Source organism: Larus michahellis, chromosome 2 (genome assembly GCF_964199755.1).
Source record: "Larus michahellis chromosome 2, bLarMic1.1, whole genome shotgun sequence".
NCBI lineage: Eukaryota > Metazoa > Chordata > Aves > Charadriiformes > Laridae > Larus > Larus michahellis.
The window spans coordinates 168327760-168355032 of record NC_133897.1 but is presented as its reverse complement, the minus strand read 5'-3'; the positions used below and the strand labels follow the sequence as shown (position 1 = coordinate 168355032).

Genomic DNA, 27273 nt, shown 5'->3' with positions numbered 1-27273 from the left:
GGGAGCTGGCACATGCCGATACCCAACTGGCACCATGGCACCATCCCCCCTGCAGGGATTTGTAACCAGTCCCTCGAGTGCCCCACTGAGAAGAAACAGCCGTGTTTCTTGGCTTTTCCCCAAAATAGCATCATTCCTTGGCATAACAGCATCACCACTGGCTGCGAGGGTGACTACCTGAAAGGAGGTTGTAGGGAGGTCGGTGTCAGTCTCTTTCCCCATGTAACAGGCAATGGGACAAGAGGAAATGTCCTCAAGTTGCACCAGGGGAGGTTTAGGATGGATCTTAGGAAAAATTTCTTTGCCGAAAGGGTTGTCAAGCACTGAAACAGGCTGCCCAGGGAAGTGGTGGAGTCACCATCCCTGGAGGGATTTAAAGACGGGTAGACGTGGTGCGGAGGGTCATGGTTTCCTGGTGGACTTGGTAGTGTTAGGTTAAGGGTTGTACTTGATGATCTTAAGGGTCTTTCCCAACCTCAAAGATTCTATGATTCCATGATACATGTGGCTTTTTGAGGCCAGGGCTCTCTTTTCCTGGTCTTCCCCTTCCCAAGTCCATTTTGTGCTGGAAACCTCTATACAGGAGTGGATCTCACATCTTTGGGCAGAGGCTCTGAAGAGCTGCTGCCCTGGCAATAAATAGCAACTATTGACGTCAGGTGGGTTCATAATTAATAGGCTTTCAGGTGTCACCATCATCACAAGGACGAAGAGCCAGAGGTGGTGGTGGACTAGAAACCTTCTAGCATGCAGTAGATCTGATGTACTGATTCTCTCCCTCTGCTCTGCTCTGGGGAGACCCCCCACTGCAGTGCTGCCTCCAGCTCTGGGGCCTCAGGAGAGACGTGGACCTGTTGGAGCGGGGCCAGAGGAGGCCACGGAAATTGTCAGAGCGCTGGAAGACCTCTGCTATGGAGAAAGGCTGAGAGAGTTGAGGTTGTTCGACCTGGAGAAGAGAAGGCTCCGGGGGAACCTTCTTGTGGCCTTTCAATATAGAAAGGGGGCTTCTAAGAAAGACAGACAGAGACTTTTTACTGAGGCCTGTAGTGACAGGACAAAGGGTAATGGTTTTAAACTGAAAGAGGATAAGTTTAGATTGGACATGAGGAAGAAATGTTTTATGCTGAGGGTGATGAGACACTGGCCCAGATTGCCCAGAGACATTGTTGCCCAGATGCCCCATCCCTGGAAGTGTTCAAGGTCAGGTTGGATGGGGCTTTGAGCAAACTGATGCAGTAAAAGATGTCCCTGCCCATGACAGGGAAGTTGGACTAGATGATCTTGAAAGGTCCTTTCCAACCCAAACTATTCTGTGATTCTGTGATTCTATGAAACGTAGGATTTTGGAGTAACAGCAGAGCCTGAGTGCTGTTCAGAGATGACTCTACTTTCAGGTTGCCCATTGGGTTGTAGACTTACTTGCCGTTGAAGCTCCTTCAAATAGAGGGGGAAAGTCATAGCAACTGGGTTTTTTAATGAATTTTCAGGGGAAAAGCGGAGCTGTCACTGCACTGTCCCCCCCATCGAGCCGATGCCCATGTGTCCATCTGGATCCTTGGCCCTCCTGCTGCTTAACATCCCCAACCTCCAGCAGATGAGCTCCTTGCTCCGCTGCCGACTTCAACGGTTGGCCCCAGGCGGCAGAGCTGCCGAACCCTTCTGCTCTTTCAAGGAGAGAGCTCCCGCAGCTCAGCGGGGCTGCCGCTTAATCCTAAAGGTCAGCATGGGGAGCTGCTCCCATGCCCCCAAAGTCAAGTTGCATTAAAAGGGCAGGAGCTCACCTATATCCCGCCTCATCAGGAAGATGCATTTTTATAAACAGGCAAGAATGATCATGATGAAACGCTCACTGTGTTTCCCTTCCTGTGGATTTGTCCCGTTTTCCACCAAACCCGTGCAAAATCTGAGCATCTGTGCTATCCTGTAGCAAGGAGGTTTGCAGTGTGGGTGTCCGAGCGTGGAGGGACCCACGCAGGGAAAAAGCAGGCTGCGTCTTTGCTCGTGGAGAAGGTAAACAGGGAAATGGATCTTGGTGCTGTGGACCCTTCGTTGTGCCGTGTGTGTTGGGTTGGGTCTTGCCATGAGTGTTGCGGTGTGGTGCCAAGGTGGGCTCATCAGGTGGGGTAGGAGGGAGCACCCTGGGTGGGAGTGGGTTTCCCCAGGGTATCGTGGGGCCAAGCAGGGCTCTAGGACCTGCTCCCACCCTGCATCCCTTGGGATATGCTGGGATGAGCTCTCTGAGTCACTGGGTGTTGCTGTCACAGTGTTGGGAACAGTTGGAGATTAGGGAGAAGCTGTTCTTTCTCCGTCCCCACGGCCAACGTTCCCAGCCACCCAGACAGAAATGATACCCGAAGGTGTCTCTTCTGCCCTGCCTGCATCTTGTCCTGCCTTTCCCGCTGCCAAAAAGCGTCATTTTCCAGCAGAAAGCCTTGTCCGGAGGAAGCTGTGGAGCACTGCTGACGTCTCCCACTGGTACAATCAGCGGCTGTGGGGACAGCTATGAGTGTTGCTGCTGGGAGCCACCAAAATGCCGGGTTGGGAGCACAGAAGCACATTCAGGAGTAAACATCTTGATGCCGTCATTTTGCCAGCCCCGTGCTGTGGCCACACTAAGCTTTCTGGCGCAGGAGAGCATCAACCAAGCTCATTTTCAGGTTGAGCTCCAGCCCTCAGCCACTTTCATCAGGAGGGTGGTCCAGGAAGCGATCCCAAAATAAGTCCTAAAAGGAATGTGCTTCGTTCCTGCTCTTCCCTGCTCCTCCCCGAGTCCCAGGCATGCCTGGGACAAGAAAACCCTGTGTCCTCTCTGAAACCAGCTTCTCCAGCCCAGTTAACCTCTTTGGGACCATCTCTTTGGGATGTTCTCTTTGGGACATCACCACCTTGAAGGTAGATCATTGCTGTTCAGACTTTGGTGGTTCGGGTCCATAAAATCAGACACTTGGAAAGCTGTGGGTGAGTGTGTAGTGTCTCCCAGAGGAGAGTATTATTTTTAATAGTATTTTGATACGGAGAAGGAAGCACCAACACGTCCTTCTCTTCCTTGAGCAATGTATTGGTGCCACGTGAAGGAGCCCAGCTCTGGGAACCTGTGCTGCTTGTGGGGCTTTCGCTGCCTTTCCCAACGTTCCTCTCTTTTTCCCTCGCAGTGCAAGAAGAAGCACACGCTGGTTTGCCCCGACTTTGCCAAGAAAGGTGTCTGCCCCAGGGGCGCCCGGTGTAAGCTGCTGCACCCGCAGAAGAAGCGCCACTCAAGAGAGGCAGAAGATGGGGACCGCAGCGACCCTCCCTCCAAGTGGAGACGGGTCTCGGAGGAGGCAAGCAGGTAGGAAAGAGCAGAAGAGACTCACTTTGCTGCTCTTAAACGGTTTTCTTCCCATCCTGTTCTGGATGTTTCCTCTTCCAGAGGTGTATTCATCTGCCTGCTGGTTTGTTTTGAGATGTTGCTGATGTGGGTCACTGTCGTGCCTTCTTGGTAGAGCCACCACGGGCAGTAGGGTTGGGAAGGGTCCATGCTCAAGGGAGAGGTCTCCAGGCAGAGCTGATGGACAGGAAAGAGAAGGTAGCTCACATCTTGCTACCCGATATGTGCCGTTGGAGTGTGGGTATCTTCACCTTTATGTGCCACCCTGGGCTGTCACTTCCAGGTATCTCAGAGGCTTTTATAGACCTTCCTCCTGGGAGATGGAGGGGGCCTGATGGAGACTCCACCACCAAAAGTGGGTACAGCTTATCCATAGCTCTGTGGGAGACTGGAAACCATCATCCCTCTTCCTCTCTCTTCCTCAAGTCCATGATGGAGAGCAGAGCTGAGCCCTCGGCGTGGCATGGTGGGGCTCACCATCAGGGCTGGACTCACTGCCTGAAAAAGCAGAAATGGAGATGGACGTGGAAATACCTTTGTAAAGCCTTTTGATGCTGGGCTGGTTTCTTGGTTAATCCTTGGAAATTCTCTGAGCTCTTTCTGGGCAAAGACGATGCTTTTGGGTGCTGGGATGGAGCCCCCAGGCTGAGGGATACATTGGTCCCCGTCTGCACAGGGAGACAGATTTTCTTGAGCTTGGCACATCCTTGCCTTCCTCTGCCTTCATCCCCGAGCCCTGCCTGCAATACGACTCCATCCCAAAGTAATAAAAATTATAGCCAAATTGAAATTTGCCTTTAAAAGCCAAAATCCAAAAGTCCTGGTTAGTGGGAGGAGAAAATACCAACTTGGATGCTCAGCTCTTCTGCAGATCTTTGCAGCAGGACGTGGGGATGAAGGTGGAATGGAACTGGGGATCCCAGGAACTGTGCTGGCCTGGTCCACGCTCTTGCCCGGTGCTGGGTCTCATCCTGGCCCTGCCTTGTAAGGTAGCAGAGGGGGACGAGCACTTAGTCGGGCGCTCCGAACTTATCCCGGGTGACAGAAGAGCCTTGGAATGACACCCAGCTCACTTACCCGGTGTGAAAGAGGTGTAAAATAGCTCCTTGCTCTTTTTAGGTAAGGAGGCATGAGCGTGGGGCTGGACGGCAGAAAGGCACCCCCCTCCCATCCCTGGGCCAGCTCCTGGCATCCTCCACAGGGAAGGGAGCACACCCGAGCTTGGAAGGTGCTTGGGACGTTGTTGGTTTTTTTCCTTTATTGGCACCGTCATCGGAGATGTCGGATGAGCTGAAGTGTCACGTTCGCTGGGCTCAGAGGAGGGCGGCAGGGCTGGGGCTGAGCCAAGGCCAGTGGGGCATCTTCGAGCCATCCCTGCTCCCTCCATCTCTCCTCTTCTCCAGCCGGCACCCAAAGGGGAGCCCAGCACCTCCAGGAGCATCTGAGAGCTGGAAACCTGGCAGAGAAGCCCAGGGCAGGGGGTCCAGCTGGGAAATAAGAAACTAGCTGAATTTGAGCTGGCTCCCAGGAAATCGGAGATACGAAGCAGCCTGGGATGGAGCTCAGAGAGCCTCCGTGTGCGGCTCTGGTGGATCAGCGTCTTCCATTGCACATCAGGTTGCCAAGAGGGATCATTTTATTTTTCCATATTATTTTTTACCTCCTGCAGGAATAATCCAGCTGAGGTCCATGACGATGGGGAAATGCCCGGACCCTCCAGCTCGGAGCAAGAAGTGAAGTTTTGGAAAGAGACGGACACCTCGGCAACCAACTGGCTGCAAAAGCTGCCTTCCTTCATCTCCCTCCAGTCCTCACCGTGCCCCAGTGACCAGGGCTGCAAACTGGAGAAGGATGAAGATGAGTCAGAGGACGAGCCAGGTAGGATGCGCTTGCTCTGCTTTTGCTCACGCGTGCTCCAATTCACTGAGAGGTATTCCCCCCGCTGCTCTCCATGGGTTTTGGTGGGATCGGTGTTCCTCCTGAGTCGCCAAACCAGTTAAGCTGGGAGCTCAAACTGGGATGGTAATCGGGACGCACATCTCTGTGCACGCGCCTGGCTCTGCTCCCGAAACCACGCGGGAGGATTTTGTCCCCGTCTTTTATCATCAGCTCCTTCTTCCTTATCCTATAAATTATCAGATGATGAATCCAGTCTCATTCCTGTGAGGGAGCCGCAGCAGTTCCCAGTAGGAAGGTGTTTCAGGGGGATGCAGTGATGTTGTGCCTCATCAATGGACCCGGAGAAGAACCTCTGGATCATCTCTGGACCATCCATCACACGTGATTCCCGATGTGAAATAGCTTCGAAGCTTTGGAATAAAAACATCCCTGGAAAGAAGTGGGATGGGGAGTTTGCAGATTGCAAATGCAAAGGAAGAGCTGCGTTAGTCTGAGATGATCTGCTTTGCTTTTTTATGAAAAGGCGGGGGAAGAGGCTTTGGAAATCCGTAAAATTTTTGCAAAATGCAGTTTTAGGGCGAGCAAAACTTCTTACGGACTCCGACAACTGAGAGCAAACAGCTTCTGCCTCGGCTTTTTTTTTTAATTTTGGAAAAGTTCAGGGAAATGTTTCAACTGGTTGAAACTGAATTGACTGGGGGGGGCAAAAAAAGGCAGGAGAAAATTGTTGAAGCAACGAGAAGAAACATCTTCATTTTCTCTGCAAAGCGGCGCGTGGTGGATATCAACTGCATTTCTGCTTCTCCAACATTTTCCTTGGTTCCTCCTCTCCTAATTCACTGGAAAATCCCTTAATCACCAGCAGCTCTGCGGGAAGGGACGGGACTTTGGGCCACTCTGGGGATGCTTCCGCGGGAGCAGAGGTGATGGAGATGGCGAGGCAGAGATCGTGCCTTGTCCTTCCCAGCGCTGGATGGGAGGTTTTTGGCCGGATAGTGTTTCATACTTTCCTTTTCATCTCCCGTCCTTTGCTGGAGGGATGTTCAGCAGCTACATCTCCTGAGCACCATCGCAGAAAGGGGGGACAGCATCTGGCTCAGAAATCAAAATATTTTGGGGCAGTAAGGGTGAAATCTGCTGGGCTGGCAGAAAATGGGGTTCAGTATGAACCGAAGGGCTGGAGCATCCCTCCCTGTCTTCGATCCCGTGCCTCCTCCAACTGATCATGCAGCCAGAATGGGATCCCACTGGGAGAAGGGATGAATTCGGTGCCAAAAGCCGGGCTAGGGTGTTTGCCTGGCCTTCCGTAAGCGGGTGCCAAGGATCTGCAAGGCTTTGCCTGGCTCGACCACAAAGTGCTTCGAGCCAGGGAGGGCTGAGATGCCTTAACACTGTCGGAAAGAAAATTCCCAGGATTAACAACATATTCCTGAAGTCACAGGCGAACGCGTGCGCTGTCGAGCCGTGGCGCGGTGGAGACGGCGAGGGACCATCGCGGCTGGGAAAGCTCCTCTCCGCGACGTGGGATGAAGCTCTCGGCTTCCCTTTCCAGGGATTTCTTCCCCCCGCACGCCTCCCTCCTTCCCTCTCCTTGGCCCTGGTTCAACTCCCTTTTGATCTCGGCGGCGGGGCCGGGGAAGCATTCCCAAAGCAGCGGCTTAATCGGGCTTTTTTATCTCTGCGATGAAGACGAAGCAATTAATCCACGGACAAGAAAGCTGTAGAAATGCCTTGGATTGCACTTGGCAGCTTGGAATAACCCAGTCAAGAGGGCAGAGGCATCGTCCTGGCAGCGAGGGCATCCTTTTCCTCTTAATACCACTTTCCACGTTCAGGAGGGGATGATTTCCAGGCGTTTTGGGTGGGAGGATGAGAAGGAGCTGGTTCAGTCCAGGGATGTGGGGAGGAAGGCCGTGGGGTAACTGGTGGGTACGGAGTTGGGCCACGCGTCCCTCTGTGCTCCTTTGCCCGGGGAGCACGTGGCATTGGGAAAACGGATGCTGGGGGATCCGTAGGAAAGGAAAACCGGGCAGGAATTGCAGATGGCTGTAAAATCATCTGATGATGAAGCAGTTTCCGTGCCAAAGGGATTCCGCAATCACGTGCGGTGAAATCCGGAGGAGTGAGAATGCTCTTCGGCGCCTGGGTTTGCCCATGCTCGGTGCTGGGGTGTGCTCAGTAATTAAAGTCTCATCTCAACACACAAACGAAGGAGCTTGGGGGCATAGCAGCAGCCGGGGACCCCCATAACTTAACGGGAGAAAAGGAGCCCCGACTCCTAACGAGCCATCATCTCAGGAGGGCGCAGGATGAGGCCATTGATGCTGCTAAAGGACCAAATGCAGCCAAATGGTGGCCAGATTACCAGGACTGGTGCTTATGAGCTTGAGGTGCAGTTTTGTGGTCCAGATGGGTCCTTACATAGCTCTAGGTAGTAGCGGGTGCCTGTGATGGGGTTTGGGGGTCTGCGCCTTCCCCGCTGAAGCCTTTGTAGCAAGGATAATATTCGATTTCTGCTTGTAAAGCCTGAAGGTGACACACAAATTGGTGGGGTAGTAAATAAGGAGGAGGACAGGTTATTATTACGGAGTGATGTGAATTGCTTGGTTAAACGGCCGCAATTTGAGAAAATGCCCTTTTAATACTGGCAAAGGCAGGAGGAACGAAGAAAAACACCGGCTCCATGTGCAGGAGGGATGGAGCCAGGGTTTGGAGATGACCTTTAAGGACCAGCGTGGGCAACAGCATCAGCTTGAGGGGTCTCAGTGGGGGTTGGCAGCCTCTGGCCTTGGGATATAAGAAAGGGGTCTGGAAAGGAGTGATGTGGTCTTCACGCATGATGTTGAACCTGCTGCTGTCCTCCCATGGAGACGGTTCCCAAGCTGCAAGAAGAGCCTTGTAATTTGGGGTCAGAAGAATAACTTGAGGGCGCTGGTGCTTTCTAAGCATCCTCTGAAAAGCTCATCCATGTGACATGGGGAGAACAAACCGCTTCCAGCCGAGCATCCCAGCTAGGAAGGGTGGGCTTGGTGGCATCCCATCCTTTACCTCCGTGTGTTCTCCATCCAGGAGGGCAGAGCCAGAGGGAACACGGGCTCTCCCACCCCTCCGACACCCATTTCCAGGTAATGGGCTTTTCCATATTTCACCTTCCAGTTAAATAGCCTGCGCTGGAGCCTAACTGGCCTCCCTGCGCTAATTGTAAGCAAGCGCACCAATGCAAACCATTCCAATCGAGTGCTAATTTAATTAGAAAGCACCCATTTTAGTTAATTTGTTCAAGAAGATCACTGAAAACTCCTGGAGAGAACAGATGTTCCCCTCTCCCCCGATGAACATTCAGGGGTTTGTAAATGGCTCCACTCAGCCTTGTTTAGGAGAGAAAAGAGGATTTTATAGCTGCAAACGACCCTTTCTGTAAACATTTTACAGCTCTCTGCACGTTTGAGTGACGATAAACCCCTAGCAACTCGGCGGGCTGCAAATTTGCGACCATACGGCTATCATTTTATTGTCATATTTCACGGTCGTAACGTTAATGGAAGATGCTCGCTACAGTCTTTTTTAACGGCTCCGCTGAGCACGCTCAAACGCTTTGGCTTTGGAGGAATTCGTGGAGGTGCAGCGCTTCTGGGTTTGTTTACAGCTTTCGCTTCTGGAGGAATAACTTTGGAAATGCAAATCTCCTCCCTTCACCGCCTGGCTGGACCCGTGCTTGAGAACCACCCCCAACGGGGCACGCAACTGCAAGAATGGACAACCCCTTGGCACCAAGGGTCCTATGGGGTCACCATCACCTGCAGCATCTCCTGTAATGTTGCTTCTGACACCAGCTCTTTGATCCAAAACTTATTTTGGCAGCCAGGTGAGGCCACCAACCCTTTTGGTCAGTATGAGCTGGCGGCAGAAGATGGCCTGGAGCCTTCCAGAGAACATCTGCGTGGTTGAGGATGGAGGGCTCCAACACAAGGGGGTTGTCTTGGGATAACAGGAGCCAGCGTCCACTGTCAGCATTGACCCTGGCAAGACTTAGTGCAGTTTGCTCCTCTTGGTAGGGTCATGGAGAAAATGTTTTTGTGGATAAAATACAGGGAAGTAGTTTCTCTGTGTGGTCACAAACATCTCCTTGTACATCCTGTGCGCCCACCCTTACCATCTTGCTGGCCTCCACTGAACTCACTCCAGTATGACCATGTCCTTCTGTACTGGGGAGCCTGCAGAGCTCCAGCTGTGGTCTGGCAAGCGTTGGATATTTTGACAGCCCTACCAAATTAGCCTGATCCTGAAAAGCGCTGCTAATGAAGCGTTTAGGGCAGACCTCAGTGCTGAATTTGGACTTCTTCATGATAAATCTGAAGCCTTTTGTTTATCCAGGGGAACAATTTTTTATACAGTTTTCTTATATTGAGCCATCATCCCTTGTGCACCTCCACCGAGCGTCTGGCTCCAACTTCAACCACCTTGTGGTAATTGAAGACAGGGACTATTTGAGCACAGCTGAAAATAGCTGAAGACAGCAATTCATCATTTGTCTTCTCTTCTCCAGATAGAACCCCTCCAGTTCTGTCTCTTCCATCCCAGTTACCTTCAGGAGGCATCTGAACCACCTTGGACTTACCTGAGGATCTTGAGTCTTGGCTGGTGGGGAAGAGAGGTCTTGGCCTTCCTGGTGGGGGTCGTTGCCTTTTTTTGGGAAGGACCTTTGCCATGAGGAAGTCATGGGCCAATGGCTGCACCTGCATCTGGTCCACCTCCATGGCTGTTTCTTTGGGTGGACCTACATCCAGGGCCTCACCTTTAGGTGGGGACACCTTTGTGGCCTCTGGATCTCCCACAATTTGGCTGAGGGAAACCGTTCTGTCCCACACGGTCTTAGTCTTTCTGCTCATGTATATACCCCTCCTCCAGGTTGCCTCCATTGACTTGTCATTGACATTACCCCCTTTCTGAGCAGGGTCTTGATGGGTCACCCCCACTGCTGGTTGGGGTGTTATGGCCAACTGTTGTCAGGCCTCTCTTGGAACCACTGGAATGAACCTCTCTTCCCCAGCGTCTAACCTAGGTTCTGGAGAAGCTCTTTCCTGGGCCTCCCGACTTTTGAGGAACCTACTTGAAGGTCTTGATGCATCACCCAAAGGGCGGCAATAACTCCTTGACTCTGCTGTACCCCTGCTTGCTCCACACCTACTGGGTGCTCATGGCAGCAAGCTGTGGAGCCAGGTCAGTGGACCATCTAGTAAGAGCTGTGGCTTGTGACATCTCAGGGCCATTGTGACATGTTTGTGGCTCGGTCACCCACCAGGTTGGGAAGAGTGAGGTGGCCAATGGGCTCTGAGGGCTGCTTTGCCACGGGTTATTCCCATGTGGCTTTTCCCTTGCAGAGAGCCAGGTGGCTGCGCAGGGCTACTCCTGGTCCCCTTGTGGGTTCCCGGGGCAGACCAGACTGATGGAAGATGGTTGCAGATCATCTGAGATCTTCAGACACAGTAATTTTAGCCTCTGCAGGCAAGAGCAGCAACTGAAATCTTTATGCAGGAACAGGGACTTTAGCAGGAGGGTGGTGTTTGATCTCTGTGTGCCTCAGTTTCCCCATTTGACATACTCTCCTAATTAGCAAGAGCTCTGGAGCTTTATTGGTGGCTTGCAGGTGGCTTGGGGAGCTGCAGTGTGGAAACAGCTGGGAGAGCTGAGGGAGAGCCAGAGATGAGTTTCAGGCATGAGAGGAGCAGATAAACCATTTCTTTTGTGCTCGGGGGCAGCTATGTGATTTCGATGCAGGTGGAGGTGTTGCGGCGGAGCGAGTTGGTGCCTTGTGGGTCCCCATGATGAAGGTCTGTTAGAGCAGACACCATGAAGGCTTCTGCCATGAGAGCTTCTTCCTCTCCACAGGTTCCTCAGCTGGCGTCTCATTCTGCTCCAGCAGCCCATTGGCTTGGGATCCACACGACAGGACGTTTTCCTCAGTCCCCGTGGAGATGCCACCACTGTATTGGATGACCATGCTGCAGTCATCTTCCTTCCCCTGCAGTCCTAGTCTGTTTTCAGGTCCAAGTCTAGCCCTTAGGACCATAGGATGGAAGGGAGCCAGGGAGGTCATCGAATCCAACCTCCTGCTTAACGCTGTCTGACCTCAACAGTAAGGTCCAGCTTATCATGTCTGTGGTGGTGATGGCTGAGAAGTCAAGGACACGTCACTGGGGATGTGTCCCTTGGCAGAACCTCTTAGGAGGCAGGTAGGAGATAGCAGCAGGCACTTTGACGGTCATGGTGAGAGCTCATGGGAGTTACAGGACCTCCCAGATCCTCAGCAGATGGTACCAAGGGGACAAGGACAAGCTAAGGAGAGGAAGGACAGCAGGACACCAAGCCCTGAAGTCTGCAGGGAAAGGAAAAGGGAGTTAGGAGTGTGCTTGATGTACCTTGTTGTCCTTAAATCAGCTTTCCCATCACTGTGTCTCGCTGAGGTCTTCTGCTCTCGTAGGATAATTTAGTTGGAGCAGGAAATTTCCATCTTCCTTCCTGATGGTACCCATGAACCTTCTCTGTCTCATGGTTCATCACCCAAGAGGGCTCCGGAGCAGTGTGGACCTTGATGGTACCTTCTCAGCTCTTCTCCTGGCACATGGCAGATCTTTCTTGTCATGGAGAGGATGATCCCCGCACCTGGCCATGGAGGTGGCCCCACCTGAAGGAGAGGCCGTGGATGTGGTCCCACCCAAAGAAGAAGCCATGGCAGGTGGTGATGGGATGCTCCTATGGACACCCTGATCCCACTGCAGGTGGAAGCTTCCCTCTCCATCCCCCAGCTGATGTACACCCCGTTGGGCATGCAAAGAAAGTTTAATTAGAGAACATCAAAACTCTTTCATAACTGGATTAACAAACCTCTAATAGAATTGCTTTTTCTAATGCAAAAATCTATCAAGCTACAGGTAGTGGGCAGCACCCATCCCTTGAGAAGGACAGCATGTATCAATCTAATTGGTTTCCTGTTAACAGGCCCGATCTGCTCCGGTCGTTAGCAATTGCATCTTCTCCTCCTGAGTCAGCAGGTCCTTAAGGGTTTGGGGGCTGTTTGGTGGGGGTCCCTGCAGTGGAGGAGGCTTTGGTTGCTTTCATTCACCCTGGATACTGGTTTCAGGCATCCTCTTCTTGGTCATGGGTGCTTCCTTCCCAGTCCAGAGAGATGGACTGGTACTCAGGTGGGTGGACCTCACCAGGGTGGGGACTCCCTGGTGGACCTTGCCCATCCCACTGCAATGATGCCTCATATCTGGCAGCCCTTGCCTCCATCCTTCCATCTCCATCCCTTACTAAAGCTCTAATCCTGCTGCAGGACACCATCATGCTTGGGGTACCATCAGGCTTTGGGGTGCTGCAGATAACATGGGTGCTGTTGAAGGTTGGGGTTGGATCTCCTCGTGTCTTGGTGGCTCTGACAAGGCCCAAACGTCAGAAAATTCACTCTTGTTTAATTTCCTTATTCCAAAGTGGCCAATTTAGTTGAAACTTCCAGTAAACCCGATGAGTGCTGTGACTTCTTCTAATTTGGCTCTTGCTCTGAATCAAAATCTTCGTTTCTTATCCCACAAAAGGCCGTCAAAAATACTGGACTCTGATTTACTTTCTGCCTGGACCAAGCCGCCTGTGCCTTTCCAATCCTCTTCCCTTATCGATTTGCAGGCGACTTTCAGACCTGCCAAGTCTCACTCCTTTGCCAGGGCTGAAATCTGCTCCATCCATATTAATTTTATGCTCGTTTCTTTTTTTGCGTCTCGTCCACCTGGGGTGGAGCATCTGGAGGCCAGGACTTTTAGGCTTTGCTCAGGATCTCTGGAGACCACTCTCTCCTTCAGACCACTGCCACTGGGCAGTCCAGTTGTTCCCCCCCTGAGTTACTTAGTGGCCTGAAAACTGGGGATAGAGGAGCTCTCCGAGACAGTGAAATCCTGTCTTCTTCACGATAAGCTTCAGCTCACCAGTGAAGGACAGATGTGGCGGTCACCATCCGTCTTCATGGTCAAGTCACTATGTACCACCAGACCACAAAGCATCTCTGCCGTGCCCTCAACCCAACGAAGCCCCTCTCCCACCTTTGCAGATCGTGGCTGGTTTTCTGGTTGCTTTTTTTCCTCCAAAAAGAAGGAATTAAGGAGAAAAGACATGGAAAGGACGTCCCGGCACAGATGTCCTGCTCTCCAAGTGTGGCAGGAGATGGGCACTGCCGGGCAGTGGCAGGACATCTCCCCCAGCATGTCCCCTCTTCAAACATCCCAGTTAGGAAGGAATAAAACATTTGAGCATTTTTCCTTTGGATAAAGCTTCTCCCAACATCCCAGCCTTGATGTTTCCCTCACTTGAGGGGCAGAAGGTCCTGGTGGAACAGCAACAGGGTGAGTTTTTGGGGCAGTTTGTGTCCCCGGGTGGATTTAGTGCAGGATCGAGCTGAGGAGATCCAGCCCCTCGGCTGCTTTTTCCATGTGAAAAATCATTTGCGTAAAATTCTGGGGCTTAGCCCTTGCTGCTGGCCTTTCCATCTCGCCTTTTGTTCTTTGGCTTTATTAAGAAAATAATAATTATTTTAATTTATTTATTAAAAAGGCATCTCCCAGCCTAAATTTCTGTGGGAGCTGACTCAGCCGAGTGTTTTTGCTGTAAAAGGAAAAGCCATTTCCGAAACAGATTCAGGCTCCGGGCTCCCCCAAAGCAGCTGTGAGGGGGTTAGGGGTAATTTTTCCTTTGGGAATGTAAGGAAAAAAAGTCATTCGGGATTTGGGGGATTTCTCCCCATGGTATTAAACGTCGAGCATCTGTCAGGGAAGATGCTGGGATGTGTCTCGGTGCACCAAGCCAGCAGTAGCATCCCCCCTGCAAAGCCCCTTCCCACAGTCCAGCTGGATGCAGGAGAGGATAAAACCCCCCGGCAGCGTCGGGAGAGCGATGGACAGAACATCCCATGGGGCTGGAAGTTGGTCGGGATGGGAAAATATCAATATAACCAGCTTTCCCTCTGGGAAGGCTTTTTTTATAGCCAGATGGTGGAGTTTGGAAAGCTGCAAGTCTTCCCTTCATCCCCTCGTTTTGGGGCTTGGGCATCTTCCACTGGGATGTGGGGCATTTCCAGCCACTTTCCCGCTCCCCAGTTGCCTCCCAGCGGGGAAAGAAAAGCAAATTTTTAAACCCTCAGCAGTCGTAAGCGGTGGGGCTGGGAGAGGATCTGGGAACAGGGACCAGACCCAACTCCTTTTATCCCCCATCCAAGGGGATTCCCCACCTTTAAATCCCTTTAAATCCCCCTGTCTAGGCAGCTGGATGAAATGAATTTTGTTTTAACTTCCCCGTCGGGTGCAGCTGGAGCCGCTGGGCTCGGCGGCGTCTGGGGGAAGGCCAGGTTTTATTGAAAAATATAATGGTGCCACCTGAAGCGTGATTTACTGCACTGTCCACTCCTCGGACTTGATAATATATTTCTATTAGATTTCCTTCTTTTCCCTCCCTTCTCCTCACCAAGAGTGGCAAGTTTCTCCATCTGCCTGACACCTTCTTAGGCTTAGGCAAAATAAATGTTGATTTTCATCAGGAGGAAGAGCGCTGAAAGTCCTAATTCTCCAGCGAGGCTGACAAGCTCAGCAAAAGCCGCCCCGGCTTTGGATGGAGAGCTCGTGATCCAGGCCCGGTTCTTCTCTTTGGAAGCAGTTCAATCATCGTAATGAAAAAGGGGTTTTTTAACCCGGCTTTCGCTAACTAGAAATTATATACCTGGTTCCTGGAAGATGGATTGCGTGGCAGAGAAACGCAGAGAAGACAGAGAAGGGGGGGAGGGTGGGGGGAAAGAGAGCGAAGGCGCGTGAGATGCGACCCAAGATTGATCACGCCATTTGCAGGATCTCCCATGCACAAAAGCGGAAAATATATTTTCGTTTTATATTTTCGTAGAAGTGACACCCCCCGCCCCCCGCCGTTTTCTCCAGGGTTTTCGTGGCAGGGCCTTTTGCCTGTTCCCGGCTGCTCCCGCGAGGGTGAAGCATCCCCTGCTCCATCCTTTCCAGGAGCAGCATCTCCCTCCATCCGAGGTGAGAAACTGGACCGGTTTCATCCTTTTCCAATGCATTTTGGTTTTATTTCATTTTTTTTGCCCTCCTCCATCCCCATCGCACATGCTCTGAAAACGTCTCCGTTCTGTGCAACCCCGCCGTACCGAAGTCAGGAAGCTAATTAGGGTCGATTTAAAAAATCACCTTTTTTTTTTTTTTCTCCCCCCCAAAAAAGAGAAATCTATATTTCTACTTCTGTAATCATATTTGCTTTGAATTGGAAAGCGTGGCTTTCGTGCCGCTGCACAGATATTAGCTAATGAAGTTTCCTCGGGGGGGAAATTGAGCCATTTCTACCATTCGTGTTGGACCAGGGCCACGGTCTGTGATGGGGGCAGGAACGAGGAGATGCTAATTTTGACCCGTTGGGGTTGATGGACCCTAATTCCGTCAACTAGGGGCCCAGATTTGGAAATCCCAGGCCGGAAAAAACCAACTGGTTCCACGCGAAAGGGATACTTGGGGTCGGCCGGAAAATTCAGAGGGTGGTCAGAGGCTCAGCGGGGCGTGATGGGCGTTTTGCTCGGTGTTGCCCTTCCCCGAAGCTGAATTCGGCTGCGTCGCCGGTGACTAATAGCCGAGTCCGTCGTGGCTGCTGTGCAGCCCTCTGATGTATGGGTGTTATATTAAGGGTGGAAAGGTGCTAAATGAGCCCTCTTTATTTTACATAAATTAGCTCAAAAGCTATGTATCACTGCCACGGCAGCTTAGACTCCGAGCAAGTTTGTTTACCCAAGTTTAAAAGGAAAGAAGAACTCCCGGTGGCTCCCTGTTGTTGGGTGCTGCTTGGGGTCCTCACCCTTCCTGCCTCCCCTGCCCCAAAACCTTCTCCTTTCGCCTTTCAAGGGTGCTTGACAGTGCCCATGGTCCCATCTCCATGTTGGGCATCATCATTTGGGAAATGCGATGCGGAGCATCTGGGTTTTTGCAGATACGTGGGCAAGTTGTGTACTGCTCATCCAGAGCATCTGCATCTGCATGGGCTTTGGGCTGGATTCCCTCCAGCTCCTCCATGATCTTCTCCACCTCCTGTAATCACAAGTGAGAGGGGACTTTTCCCACTAAACCTCATCGCTCAACAAGCTGTGGGTCTTTTCTTCTGGAAAGCCTCCTCCTTTTCCCATCCACATTCATCTCAGTGTCTTCTCCTCAGCCAAGTGGCCACCATGCTCCTGTCCACCCTTGGTCTAGCAGGGAAAACCCCATAACCACCTCTCCACACCCTTCAGGGAAGGAAAATAGGAGAAACTCTGCATTTCAACACATTGCGGTTGAAATGATGGAAGACTTCTTGCCACCCACCCTGCTCCATGGGATGTTCCTGGACTTGTCCTTCAAAGAGATCACCTCACACAGGCACTTCATGGAGTTTTGGCTTTATACAAGCATCTGGGACCCTCTTTGGGGGAGGCACAGTGCTCCAGCAAGCAGAATTCATCTCATGGAGCATCTTGGGGGATGCTGGGCTTGGTTGAAAATGGAAAAACCTTTTTTCCGGAAAATCTTTGCACCTTTTGGGGTGGCCAAGCTGCTGAAAAGCATCATCCGAGACCTGGGACCTGGGACCTGGCCAGCATCTGCTCGATGGCAGCAACTGGTCAGGAGCCTTGCCCATCCCGTTGGACTTGCCCAGGTTGAATCCTGAAATCCCATCAGCTCTGCAGCCCCAAATCCCTGGGTGCTTTTTCGTCGTCGTTTGTCCCTCTGCTGCCTCTTAATTGACGATTAGCGGGTCTGCTCTCTGTCCCAGGTCACCCCAGGGTCTTCAGGACAGCAGAGTTGTCCTCAAACCTTTCACCAGCGTGGCCAGAGCATGAACATGAGTTAACCTCTTGCTTGCCAGTGCTCTGCTCTTTCCTGCTCCAGCACAGCCCTGGAGCAGGTCATGATGCTCACCAGGGATGGGGATCTGGGGAACCAGGCAGCTCCATCCCGGCCATGGCCAAGAGGGACATCAGCTCTGGGCTCCCAGAGAGACATGTCCTGACCCCAAAGGCACCAACTCTGCACTGAAAGGCTGGAGAAGGAGCCATGGGGCAGCAAGACCAGGCTAAATACCACGCTGAGGACACGCGTGTCCCCACCAGCAGGCTGGCAGGGTGGTGGGGAAGCCACAACCATCACTGCAGGCTTCGTGATGAGAGGCATGGGATGCAATTACGTGGTCTCATTTATTTTTCTCCGTTTGCTTGCTGATTATTCCTGCTGGTTGGTCATACTGTGCCCCCTGGGGCAGCTTTTACTCCCTTTTCCTACTGTTGAAGCACAAAGCACTGGGGCTGCGGGAGAAGCAGAGGAGCTCGGGCTGCTCCTGTGCCCTCATCCCAAGGGATTTCCGGCAACCCAAGCCAACCTTGATGACTTCCTCCTCTTTTTTTCGTTTTTTGCTCCCAGGCAGCACCAAATGGAGGAGGACTTTGCCACCAGCATCCTCACGGGACTCCGAAAACACCCGTCTGGAGGAGGGTGGCAGAGGTGAGGCGGGTGGGTGCTATCGGGGTTGGGTGCTGCCGGGGTTGAGGACCGCCCACATCCCTAGTGCCTGTGCCCATCTCCAGTGTGTTAACCCTCTTGATATACCACAAGAGGAAATTATGGAATCATGGAACGGTTTGAGTTGGAAGGGACCTTAAAGATCATCTTGGCAGGGACACCTCCCTCCAGCCCAGATTGCTCAAGGTCCAACCTGACCTTGAAAACCTCCAGGGATGGGGCAGCCACAGCTTCTCTGGGCAACCTGGGCCACGGGCTCACCACCCTCAGAGTGAAGAATTTCTTCCTAATATCTAATCAAATCTCCCCTCTTCCCGTTTAAAACCGTTCCCCCTCATCCTATCACTCCACTCATAGAGAGTCCCTTCCCATCTTTCCTGGAGCCCCTTTAGGTACACCAGGGGAGCTTTAGGATGGATATTAGGAAAAATTTCTTCACCGAAAGGGTTATCAAGCATTGGAAGAGGCTGCCCAGGGAAGTGGTGGAGTCACCATCCCTGGAGGTATTTAAAAGCCAGGCAGACGTGGTCCGTAGGGTCATGGTTTAGTGGTGGGTTCTGTCAGCGTTGGGTTGATGGTTGGGCTCGATGATCTTTAAGATCCCTTCCAACCTAGACAATTCTATGATTCTAACCCACTGTGACCAGGCAAGGAGAAGCCCGGACGTGTCCAGATGTGTGTGTCACCCACCTCCCACCCCCATCACCTTTCCCTTTCCTCCCTCCAGGCAAACGGCTGCAGATCAAGCCCCGTCTCTGAACAAGACCCCATGGCAGCCCACCAGCAGCTCAGGAACCCCAGAGCCGGGCAATGACCTGGCACCTACCTCAGGATACCCGTGGCCAGATGCCAGCACCCCCTTCTCGTCTTGCTTTCCCCGGGACATCGTTTTGGCAAGGAGCCGGGGTGGCAGCATGGGGAAGCGCCACCCGTTCCCACAGGAAAGCGGTTTTGTTTGAAATGTTTTAATTTGCCAATAAAATATCTTTTCAGCTGGTTTATTGAAGGTGGGCCTGGTCACCAGGCTCCTTGGATGCTCCCACCCCCATCGGTCCTCCTGCAGATCGTGGCTCTGCTGGTGGCCTGGACATGAGGTGACATGGAGATCTGAGGAGCTTAATCACGCGACATGCCCGCATCCAGGTTGGCCGTTACACTGGGGACGAGTCACCGTGCTGGGATGTAATGAGGTGTAAAGCCCCCACACGGCTCAGCCCAAATCTCTCCATGCCCAGAGCATCCGTGGTGCTCCATCCCCTTGCTTTTGGGAGGAGATTCTTTGGAGCGGAGCCACGTGCCAAGAGCATCCCTAGTGGAAAAGTGTGTTGGAAGCAGCGTTGAGCTCCCACCAAATGCTCCATCAGGATCTCCCACGGCCCGTTGCACTCTGACCCACACCTTTCCCCATCCCAGCCGGAGTTTGGTCTCTTTTGGGAGACCCGAACTGGCTCTTTCCGGGTTTTTGGGGATCCATCTAAATCCAAGCAAAAGGACATTGTGCCGAGCCCAGTACTGCCGGCCGTGCAACTGGTAGCGCGATGGTTTTTTGCATCCGTAGGTACAATTTCCACGTGGATTTCGGGGCGGGGGGGGTAGATGCTGTTCCCCCACACGGATGCGATTTTGGGGACAGCTGCAGCATGTCCCCTTGCCAAGAGGTGCCGAGAGCTGGGAGCAGCCACGTGGGGCGGCCGGATTTGCCCATCCCCTGCCCCTCAATCGCAGCACCTTCGGGCTAAGCCCCGCGGGGAAAAAAGGCAGCAGCAGGGACGTGGGCGAGCGCGGGGACTCCCTGGGGACCCCGCACCCAGGTGTGCTCAGCAGTGGGGTGGGTGACAGAGCCACCATGATGCCACGGGCTCAGGTGCACCACGGCTCCGTCAAGGGGCTGACGGCTGCGGTTTCACCCCCCTGTAACCGGGTCCCCACGAGGGTTTCCCTTCCCCAGGTGAGCACCCAGGGGTGCGTTCACCCCATGGTGGGGTCTTGAGCACCACGGGGTGCTCCCCCCCCCGCCTGGCTCGTGGTGAGGGATTTGTCCCCTGGCTCGGGTGACTCAGGGCATGGGATGCCACCAAAGGCACGATGTCATTAATGCCTGTCACCTCCCTGGGCTCCCCTTAAAGGATGGTGCCTGCTGCAGAACCGGCGATTGGGCAGGGGGTTTAGTGCCACTTGGAGACCAGTTTGGGGTGGCTGCGTCCCCAGCATCCCCCCAGCCATCACGGGGACCGGCGGGTCCCCCCCTGGGGGCGGCTCTCATACCCCAGCACGTGTCCAGCGAGCTGTTTTTTTTAAGAAAAACTTCATCATCTCCGTTGATATTAAATGTCTTTTATTAACCCGTGTGTTTTGATATGTAAATAAAGAGTATCTTCCCCGGGGTGCCCGGTCGGAGCGTGGCTTTTTTTCAGCGATACGGGGCACAAACATCCCCTCAAGGGGCTGCTAATGCTGGCGGAGGGGCCGCTCTGCTCCCCAAATTAAGGGTCTTAATTATTATAACTTTCCCCCCCTCCCCTCTTTACCCAGAAAGGATGTTTCTTCACGTGATGCTTTCCTAAAAAAAAAATAACCCTAAATTCACTAAATTGGAGGAAACGATGATGTTACGAGTCCCCAGGGATGGCGGGGTGATGGCGGCCGGGAACTTCGGTGCTTCCCATGGCCGCAGCTCCCTGACGAGCAGCCTAACGGGGATTAAGGCTCGTGCTGCACTAATTAAGCGAGGCAATGAGTAGCTCGCTGAGAGCCACGGCTCTGCCGCCCACCGGCGCCGCTGCTCCCTTCCCGGGGAGGATTGTAATTTATTGCCGGCTGTCGTTAAAGCGCTGCTTGGGGGTGATTAATTTCCGAGGAGGGATAAACGCGGCCCCTGGAGAGGTGTCGCCGAATCCTGACAGGTTCCTCACCCCATCCCCGGCAGCCCCGACGCCTCGGTGATGGGCCCCCTTGGTTTATCCGGCCTTTCCATGAAGCTGGGGACGCTGCGGTGGTGGGAGCGTAGATGGGCTGTCCCAGGGCCCCCCACCCCTGGCAAGGACATGCCCTGGGGGGTGCCTTGGCCGGAGGGGTGGCACAGGGCAGCGTTTCTGGAGGACATCGTAAACATTTCCTGGAAAACCCTCCTGGGATGGGCGCTGCTGGCACAGTTCTTGGTCCCCTGCCGGGGAAGCAGGTGCCATCACCCGCCGGCTCACTTTTCTGCCTGTCATCAGGGTGGCTGTCCCCTGCCCTCCTTCTCCACCTCCTCTTCGATGCTCAAACCTGGTCCCACCGTGGGCATCAGCCTCTTTGCATGATTTTTCCTCCCAGAATCATTTCCGACCCTTCTCCAGGCAGCAATACCTGGATTCACGCTGCGGATGCTGGTGGAGCATCGCCAAGATGGTACTGCCGGCTCGTGGGGGAGAATCGTGGTGGCCGTCACCCTCGCCATGGGCTGATGTCCCCGTGAGGGCTTCCCCAGCCAGCAGCACCCCAGACCGGGTGCTGTGCACCATCAACCAACTGGGGAAACTGAGGCAGCACTCGCGGGGGCACCCGGCCCCGCTCGAAGGGTTAAAGGGGCACACGAGCTGCCCGCTCTAAAAGCGAAAGGTGACGCCATCCCGCTGCCATCCCTGCGGCCACCAACCTGGTTATGTCACTCGATCGCCTGCGAGTAAACTTAGATGACCGGTTTGGCTTTGGTGGGGAGGGCTGGTGACATGCCACGGGGCCCAGCCGCGCTGCCCCGGCAGTGTGACTGTACCCGGCCACCCCGCTAAAATTACCCCCCCGGGTGGTGGTGACGCAGGCGAGCGACGGTCCCGTTGGAGCCCGGCCTGTTCCTAATCCCTTCGTCGCTCCTGTCCCATGGTGGGTGGCAGCTGCTGATGGGGGGGCGGGTGTCCCCAGGGTGCGAGGGACATGGCAGTGCCGGGGGTAGGGAGGTGACACCGCATCCTAGACCCCCCCCCCCCGCCACTCCTGCCCCATGTGGGACCCCGACATCCCACTGCTGACACTGCTGCTGCGTTTGGGGTCACACAATTAAGGAAATGCGGGTTAAAAACATCCCATGAAAGGGTTTTTTTCTTGCAAATATCTTGCAAAAATATCAAAATTACCTTCTTGTCCCCTTCTCTGCCCCTTCTCTTCCCAAGTTGGGGGGGATCCCGTTATCCCCTGCCCATGTTTGGGGTCTCCAGTATGGGACATTTGTATCCCAGGCTGTCCAATATGGGATAACCAGCAGTGTCGCCGGGGTCCCAGGGGACACACATGGGGCTTTACCTGCATCCATGACCCTGCCCGGGGGGGGACAACCCTCCCCCCCATCTGCCCCAACACAGTTTTACTTTGATAGGAAAAAGACATGGATGGGGACAACAAGAACCCCAAACCCTCCAGAGGCCAGATCCAGTAAAAAAAAAAATGATGGAGGATTTTAATTGCTGGGAATGCGGCAAGATAAAGGGTTTTCTCCCCCACCCTGAAAAAAAAAGCCTTTTTTGCATTAATTAGGCCCAAATAATCCCCGCTTTTTTGAATTAGCACCCATGGAGGGCAGTGTCCCCACGTCGGGACTGTCACCCCCCACACACACGTCCCATGGGGTGCAGTGGGGCAGGATGCAGCCAGGGTGGGATGCAGTGGGACTCTGGGCCGCATCCTGCAGGGCGCTGGGGACAGTCCTGGGTCCCAAGAGGGGTTGCTATGTGGGAGGTGGGTGGCAACAGCCCCTGTGGCGTGAAGCTGCTCGTCCCCTGGGGTTTGGTGGGACAATTCGATGGCGGCCGCCCCTGTGCCTCAGTTTCCCTCCATCACCTTGCTGTGGGGACCAGCTGTGCCCAGGCTGCTGTGTGACTTCAGCGCATGTCCCCATCCTAAAGCTGACCCCACCCAACCCCACCAGCGTGAACCCCAGCTTTCAGTCCCAAACATCCTTGTCCCCTCCCGTGCTGCACCAGGCATGAGGTGACAGGGTTTGGACCAGCGCGGCGACATCCAGGCCAGGGTCTCATCCTGCGCTGGGCTCAGCACCCCATTGCCACCCCATGGTCGCAGTCCTTGTGTCCTTGAGCTGGTGACGCTCCTCATGACGCTCCTCGCCATGTGTCAAGCGCAAAATGTCACCTCCCGCGACACGAAGCCGGAGGTGGCAGCGAAAACTGGTCCAGCCTCACCAGCGCACATGCAGGCGGATGCTCCCCGACCACCAACGGCTTGTGGGAACACCCCGAAGAATTCCCCAAAATCTGAAAAATATATATAATTTTTTTTTTTTTTTCCTGCAAGGATGAGCCTGTCTGCTCCCACCTGGAACAACCAAAGTGGGGAAGGGGCTGCACCCCGACATTGGGCCTGGCGCCCGCAGGGACACGGGATGCAGCAAGGCGGCACGCAACCTGATTTTGGGCTTGATAATGCCGAATTTGGGGTCTTTCCCATCTCTTTGTGAGGAAATTGTAATTTCTTTTCTATTTTTTCCCCCCAGCTCCTCGCTCAGCCCGGTGTGGGCTGGTCAGTGGGTGCTGCGGGGGTGAAGCCGGGGGTTGACAGGGGGGGATGCCAGGGGATTGCAGGGGGGATGCCTGGGGGGGAAGAAGGGAGGATGCCTGGGTGATGTAGGGAGGATGCAGGAGGGATGCAGGGGGGATGCCCAGGGGATGCCTGTGAGGGTAAGGGAGGGATGCAGGGGGGGAAGAGGGATGCCCGGGGTGGGGAAGGGAGGATGCCCAGAGCATGCAGGGGGATGCAGTAGGGGTGCCCGGGGTGGATGAAGGGGGGATGCGCCAGAGGATGTAGGGGTGATGCCTGGGGGGGATAAAGAGGTGATCCTGGGGGATGTCCGGGGGGAAGCCTGGGGGGGGAAGGGGGGAATGCCGGGGGGATGCAGGAGGGATGCCCGGGGGATGCAGGGGGGATGCCCGGGGCACGGTCCCCCCTCCGCTCCTCCGATCTCCGAGCCCGGCGGAGATAGACAACCACCCCGGGGGGGGGGGGGGGCGTTACCATGGGGATATGCAAATCGAGACGGGCCAGCGCCTCGCCGATAGGTGGGCGAGCGCCTGGTCCCGCCCCCGGGAGGCGGGGCCGGGCCGCGTTCCCCCCTATATAAGGTGCTCGGGCTCCATTCAGCTCTTCGGCGGCGGCGGCAGCGCCGGGCGCGGGCAGGGAACGGGCAGGGGGTGCCGCCCCCGCCCCCGGGGCGCCGTGTCCGGGAGGAGGAGGAGGAGGGCAGGGGAAGGCTCGCAGCCCGGGGAGGTGGGGCCGGGGCAGGTGCCAGGGGAAGGCAGGAAGGGGCGGGCAGGGCGCTGCCTGTTCCTCGCCATTGGGAAGCGGCCGCAGGCAGTGGCGGAGACTTGCCCGGTCGTGCTGGAGAGAGTCCGGTCCCGCACCCACGGGGCTCCGCTTCCCGGTGCGGGGAGAGCTGCCAGCCCGGAGGAGGGTGCCGGAGTCCGGCTGCAACTCGGAGTCGAGCCCCCGAGGAAGGGTCCTGGAACCCGGCTGCAGCCCGGAGCCGAGTCCCGGAGAAGGGTCCCGGAACCCCGAAGGAAGCTCCTGCAGCGAAACCCCTCAACCCCGCTTCGCAGAGCGGTGCGGAGCCCCGGAGCAAAGCCCCGACGGAGGGATCTGCCTGCAACCCGGAGCAGAGTCCCGTCGGAGAATCCCGGAGCCCGGCTGATCCCGACAGCGGAGCCGGGCTGAACCTCGCAGCAAAGTCCCGTCGGAGAGTCCCGGAGCCCGGCTGAACCCCGCATCCCGGAGCAGAGCCCCCTCCGAAGGTCCCGGAGCTCGGCTGCATCCCGGAGGAGAGCACCGTCGGAGGCTCCCGGAGCTCGGGCTGAACCCCACAGCGAAGCCCCGTCGGAGGCTCCCGGAGCCCGGCCGCCCCCGGGAGCGGAGCCCCGTCGGGGCAGCCGATCGCCCCGCAGCCGGAGTCCCGGAGCCTGGCGGGAGGAGGCTCCCGAAGCCTTCGGGACCCCTAAGCCTCTTTGAACGGCGGTGCCCGGGGGATCAACCCCCGGTCCCTCCATGGACTGAGATGGCCTCGGAGCTGGCCATGAGCGCGGAGCTGCCCACCAGCCCCCTCGCCATCGAATACGTCAACGATTTCGACCTGATGAAGTTCGAAGTGAAGAAGGAACCGGCGGAGGCGGAGCGGCTGTGCCACCGTCTACCCGCCGGCTCCCTCTCCTCCACGCCGCTCAGCACGCCCTGCTCCTCCGTGCCTTCCTCGCCCAGTTTCTGCGCTCCCAGTCCCGGTGGGCAACCGGTTCCGGGTCCCCCGACTACCACCGCCGCCTCCCTGGGCTCCAAACCGCAGCTGGAGGAGCTGTACTGGATGTCGGGTTACCAGCATCACCTCAACCCCGAAGCTCTCAACCTGACGCCGGAGGACGCGGTGGAGGCGTTGATCGGTGCCCCTCACCATCATCATCATCACCATCAAGGTTACGAGCCTTTCCGGCCTCAGCCTTTCGGTGGCGAGGAGCTACCGCCGGCCGCCCATCACCATCCCGGTCATCACCACCATCATCACCACCACCTGCGCTTGGAGGACCGCTTCTCCGACGATCAGTTGGTGAGTATGTCGGTGCGGGAGCTCAACCGGCAGCTGCGGGGCTTCAGCAAGGAGGAGGTGATCCGCCTCAAGCAGAAGAGGAGGACCTTGAAGAACCGGGGCTACGCTCAATCCTGCCGTTACAAGCGGGTCCAGCAAAGGCACATCTTGGAGAACGAGAAATGTCAACTCCAGAGCCAGGTGGAGCAACTCAAGCAGGAGGTGACCCGCTTGGCCAAGGAAAGGGATCTGTACAAAGAAAAATATGAGAAATTAGCCGGCCGGGGTTTCCCGCGGGAGCCCTCCCCAGCCGCCGCCCCCAAACCCGCCGCCGACTTCTTCATGTGAGCCGCAAACCCCCCGGGGGTGGGGGGGTTATGTGTGTGTGTAGGGGGGTCCCCTTTTTTCCCCCCCCTCCTCTTCCTCACCCCTTCCCACGTGGGGAGAGAGAACCCTCTGCTTGTACAAAAAAGAAAAATAATATTATTATTATTTTTTCCCTCTGAAATTTTGGGGAGGGGGAAGTCGAACCCCCCACACCCCATTGCGGGGGTGGGGGGGCGGAACGGCAGACCTGGAGCCAGCCTGCATGCGGGACGTGTACGGCGCGCCTCCCCACCCCCCCCGGGAGCATCAGCGCCATCCAGGTGGCTTCTCCCCCTTCCCTCAACGTCCACCCACCCCATCCCCCCCATCCTGCGTGTTTCACCCCCCTTCTCCCCCCAATTTGATTTTTATTTTCATTTTCAAGGGGTCGCCACGGATCGGCCGGGGGGATCCCCGGCAGCGCTGAGCCCTGCCCGGCCCCGCCGCGCCCCCCCCTTCCCCCCGGCCGGCAAACCTGAGCCACATTTAACTTATTTACCCTTGTAAATATGTAGAAATTAGTTAGTTTTTTGCCTTTTTTTTTTTTTCCTTGAGCCTATATTTTGCTTGGTGATTTACGAAAAAAAAAAAAAAACCAAACCTAAAATCCTTTAGAAAAGAAAAAAAAAATACACGAGTCTTAAAAGTTTGTATGTAATAGCATGCAAATAATATCCGAGTTAATTTAACGATGTTGGGAAGAAGCCGAATGCACTATATACAGGAATCAATTGGGTTACATAATACTGTTTTATAGAGATTTAAAATTATCTATGCTCTTAAAAAAATAGTGGGGGGGGGGGTGTGGGACGGGGGGAGAGGTAACAATTTTAGGGTGACCTGAAAGGCAATATAGTAATATATGGACTGCAAACGGTTGGCTGCTATCTCACTATGCACCAGATTTATTTATTAACCCTCGGGAAACGGAATATTTTAACCTCGATGTTGGAAGAAGGAAAGAAAATGCACATTATTTCTTGCGCAAAAAAAAAAAAAGAAAATAATAATAACTCGTGCAATTGCGCTTGGAGCGAAAGCGGGGCCGATCCTGCGCGGAGGAGCGGGCTGGGTTGTTTGTTTCTTTTTTAACAAGTTGCTTATTTAAAAAAGAAAAACTATTTAAAAAAAAAAATTAATCTTGGGGGGAAAACACAAGGGTCTTGCGGACAAAGCGAGCTTGGGAGCCTGGTGCATTTTAGGTACTGATCGTGCGAAGCGTTTTTAACGACCTGTTGTTTCAATTTGTGACGGTTTTAACGATGTTGCATCAAGATAAAAAAAAAAAAAAAAAAAAACAAAAAACAAAAAAACCTTATATTCAACTAGAGCCTGGGTCGGGTTTTCTCTCAACCGGGGGGGCCCCCTCAGCATCGCCTTTTCATTTGGGGTTCGCTGCTGCTTCCCTTCCAGTCCCGATACTGGTGTAAAAACCTTCTCCGAGCTCCCGCCGGGCGAGGGGTCGCGGCGTGGGGACAAATCCAGCGTTGACCATCACTTGC

General features: G+C 54.6%; 2 protein-coding genes across 2 annotated transcripts in view; both read left to right on the top strand.

Annotated features, from left to right (window-relative positions):
- The window catches only part of ZC3H3 (zinc finger CCCH-type containing 3), a 193796-nt gene extending 173558 nt beyond the window's left edge, over positions 1-20238 (top strand). Inside the window, exons 10-13 of the mRNA XM_074577989.1 lie at positions 3153-3328; positions 5037-5245; positions 17755-17835; positions 18581-20238. Coding sequence (XP_074434090.1) covers positions 3153-3328; positions 5037-5245; positions 17755-17835; positions 18581-18612 — 498 coding nt within the window. The 3' untranslated portion in view covers positions 18613-20238. The remainder of the gene's footprint in view (positions 1-3152; positions 3329-5036; positions 5246-17754; positions 17836-18580) is intronic.
- A 3828-nt stretch (positions 20239-24066) lies between these two features.
- Positions 24067-27042, top strand: MAFA (MAF bZIP transcription factor A). The gene has a single exon (XM_074577988.1). The coding sequence runs from the start codon at positions 24887-24889 to the stop codon at positions 25751-25753; it is 867 nt and encodes a 288-aa protein (XP_074434089.1). The 5' UTR covers positions 24067-24886; the 3' UTR covers positions 25754-27042.
- Positions 27043-27273: the final 231 nt, after the last annotated feature.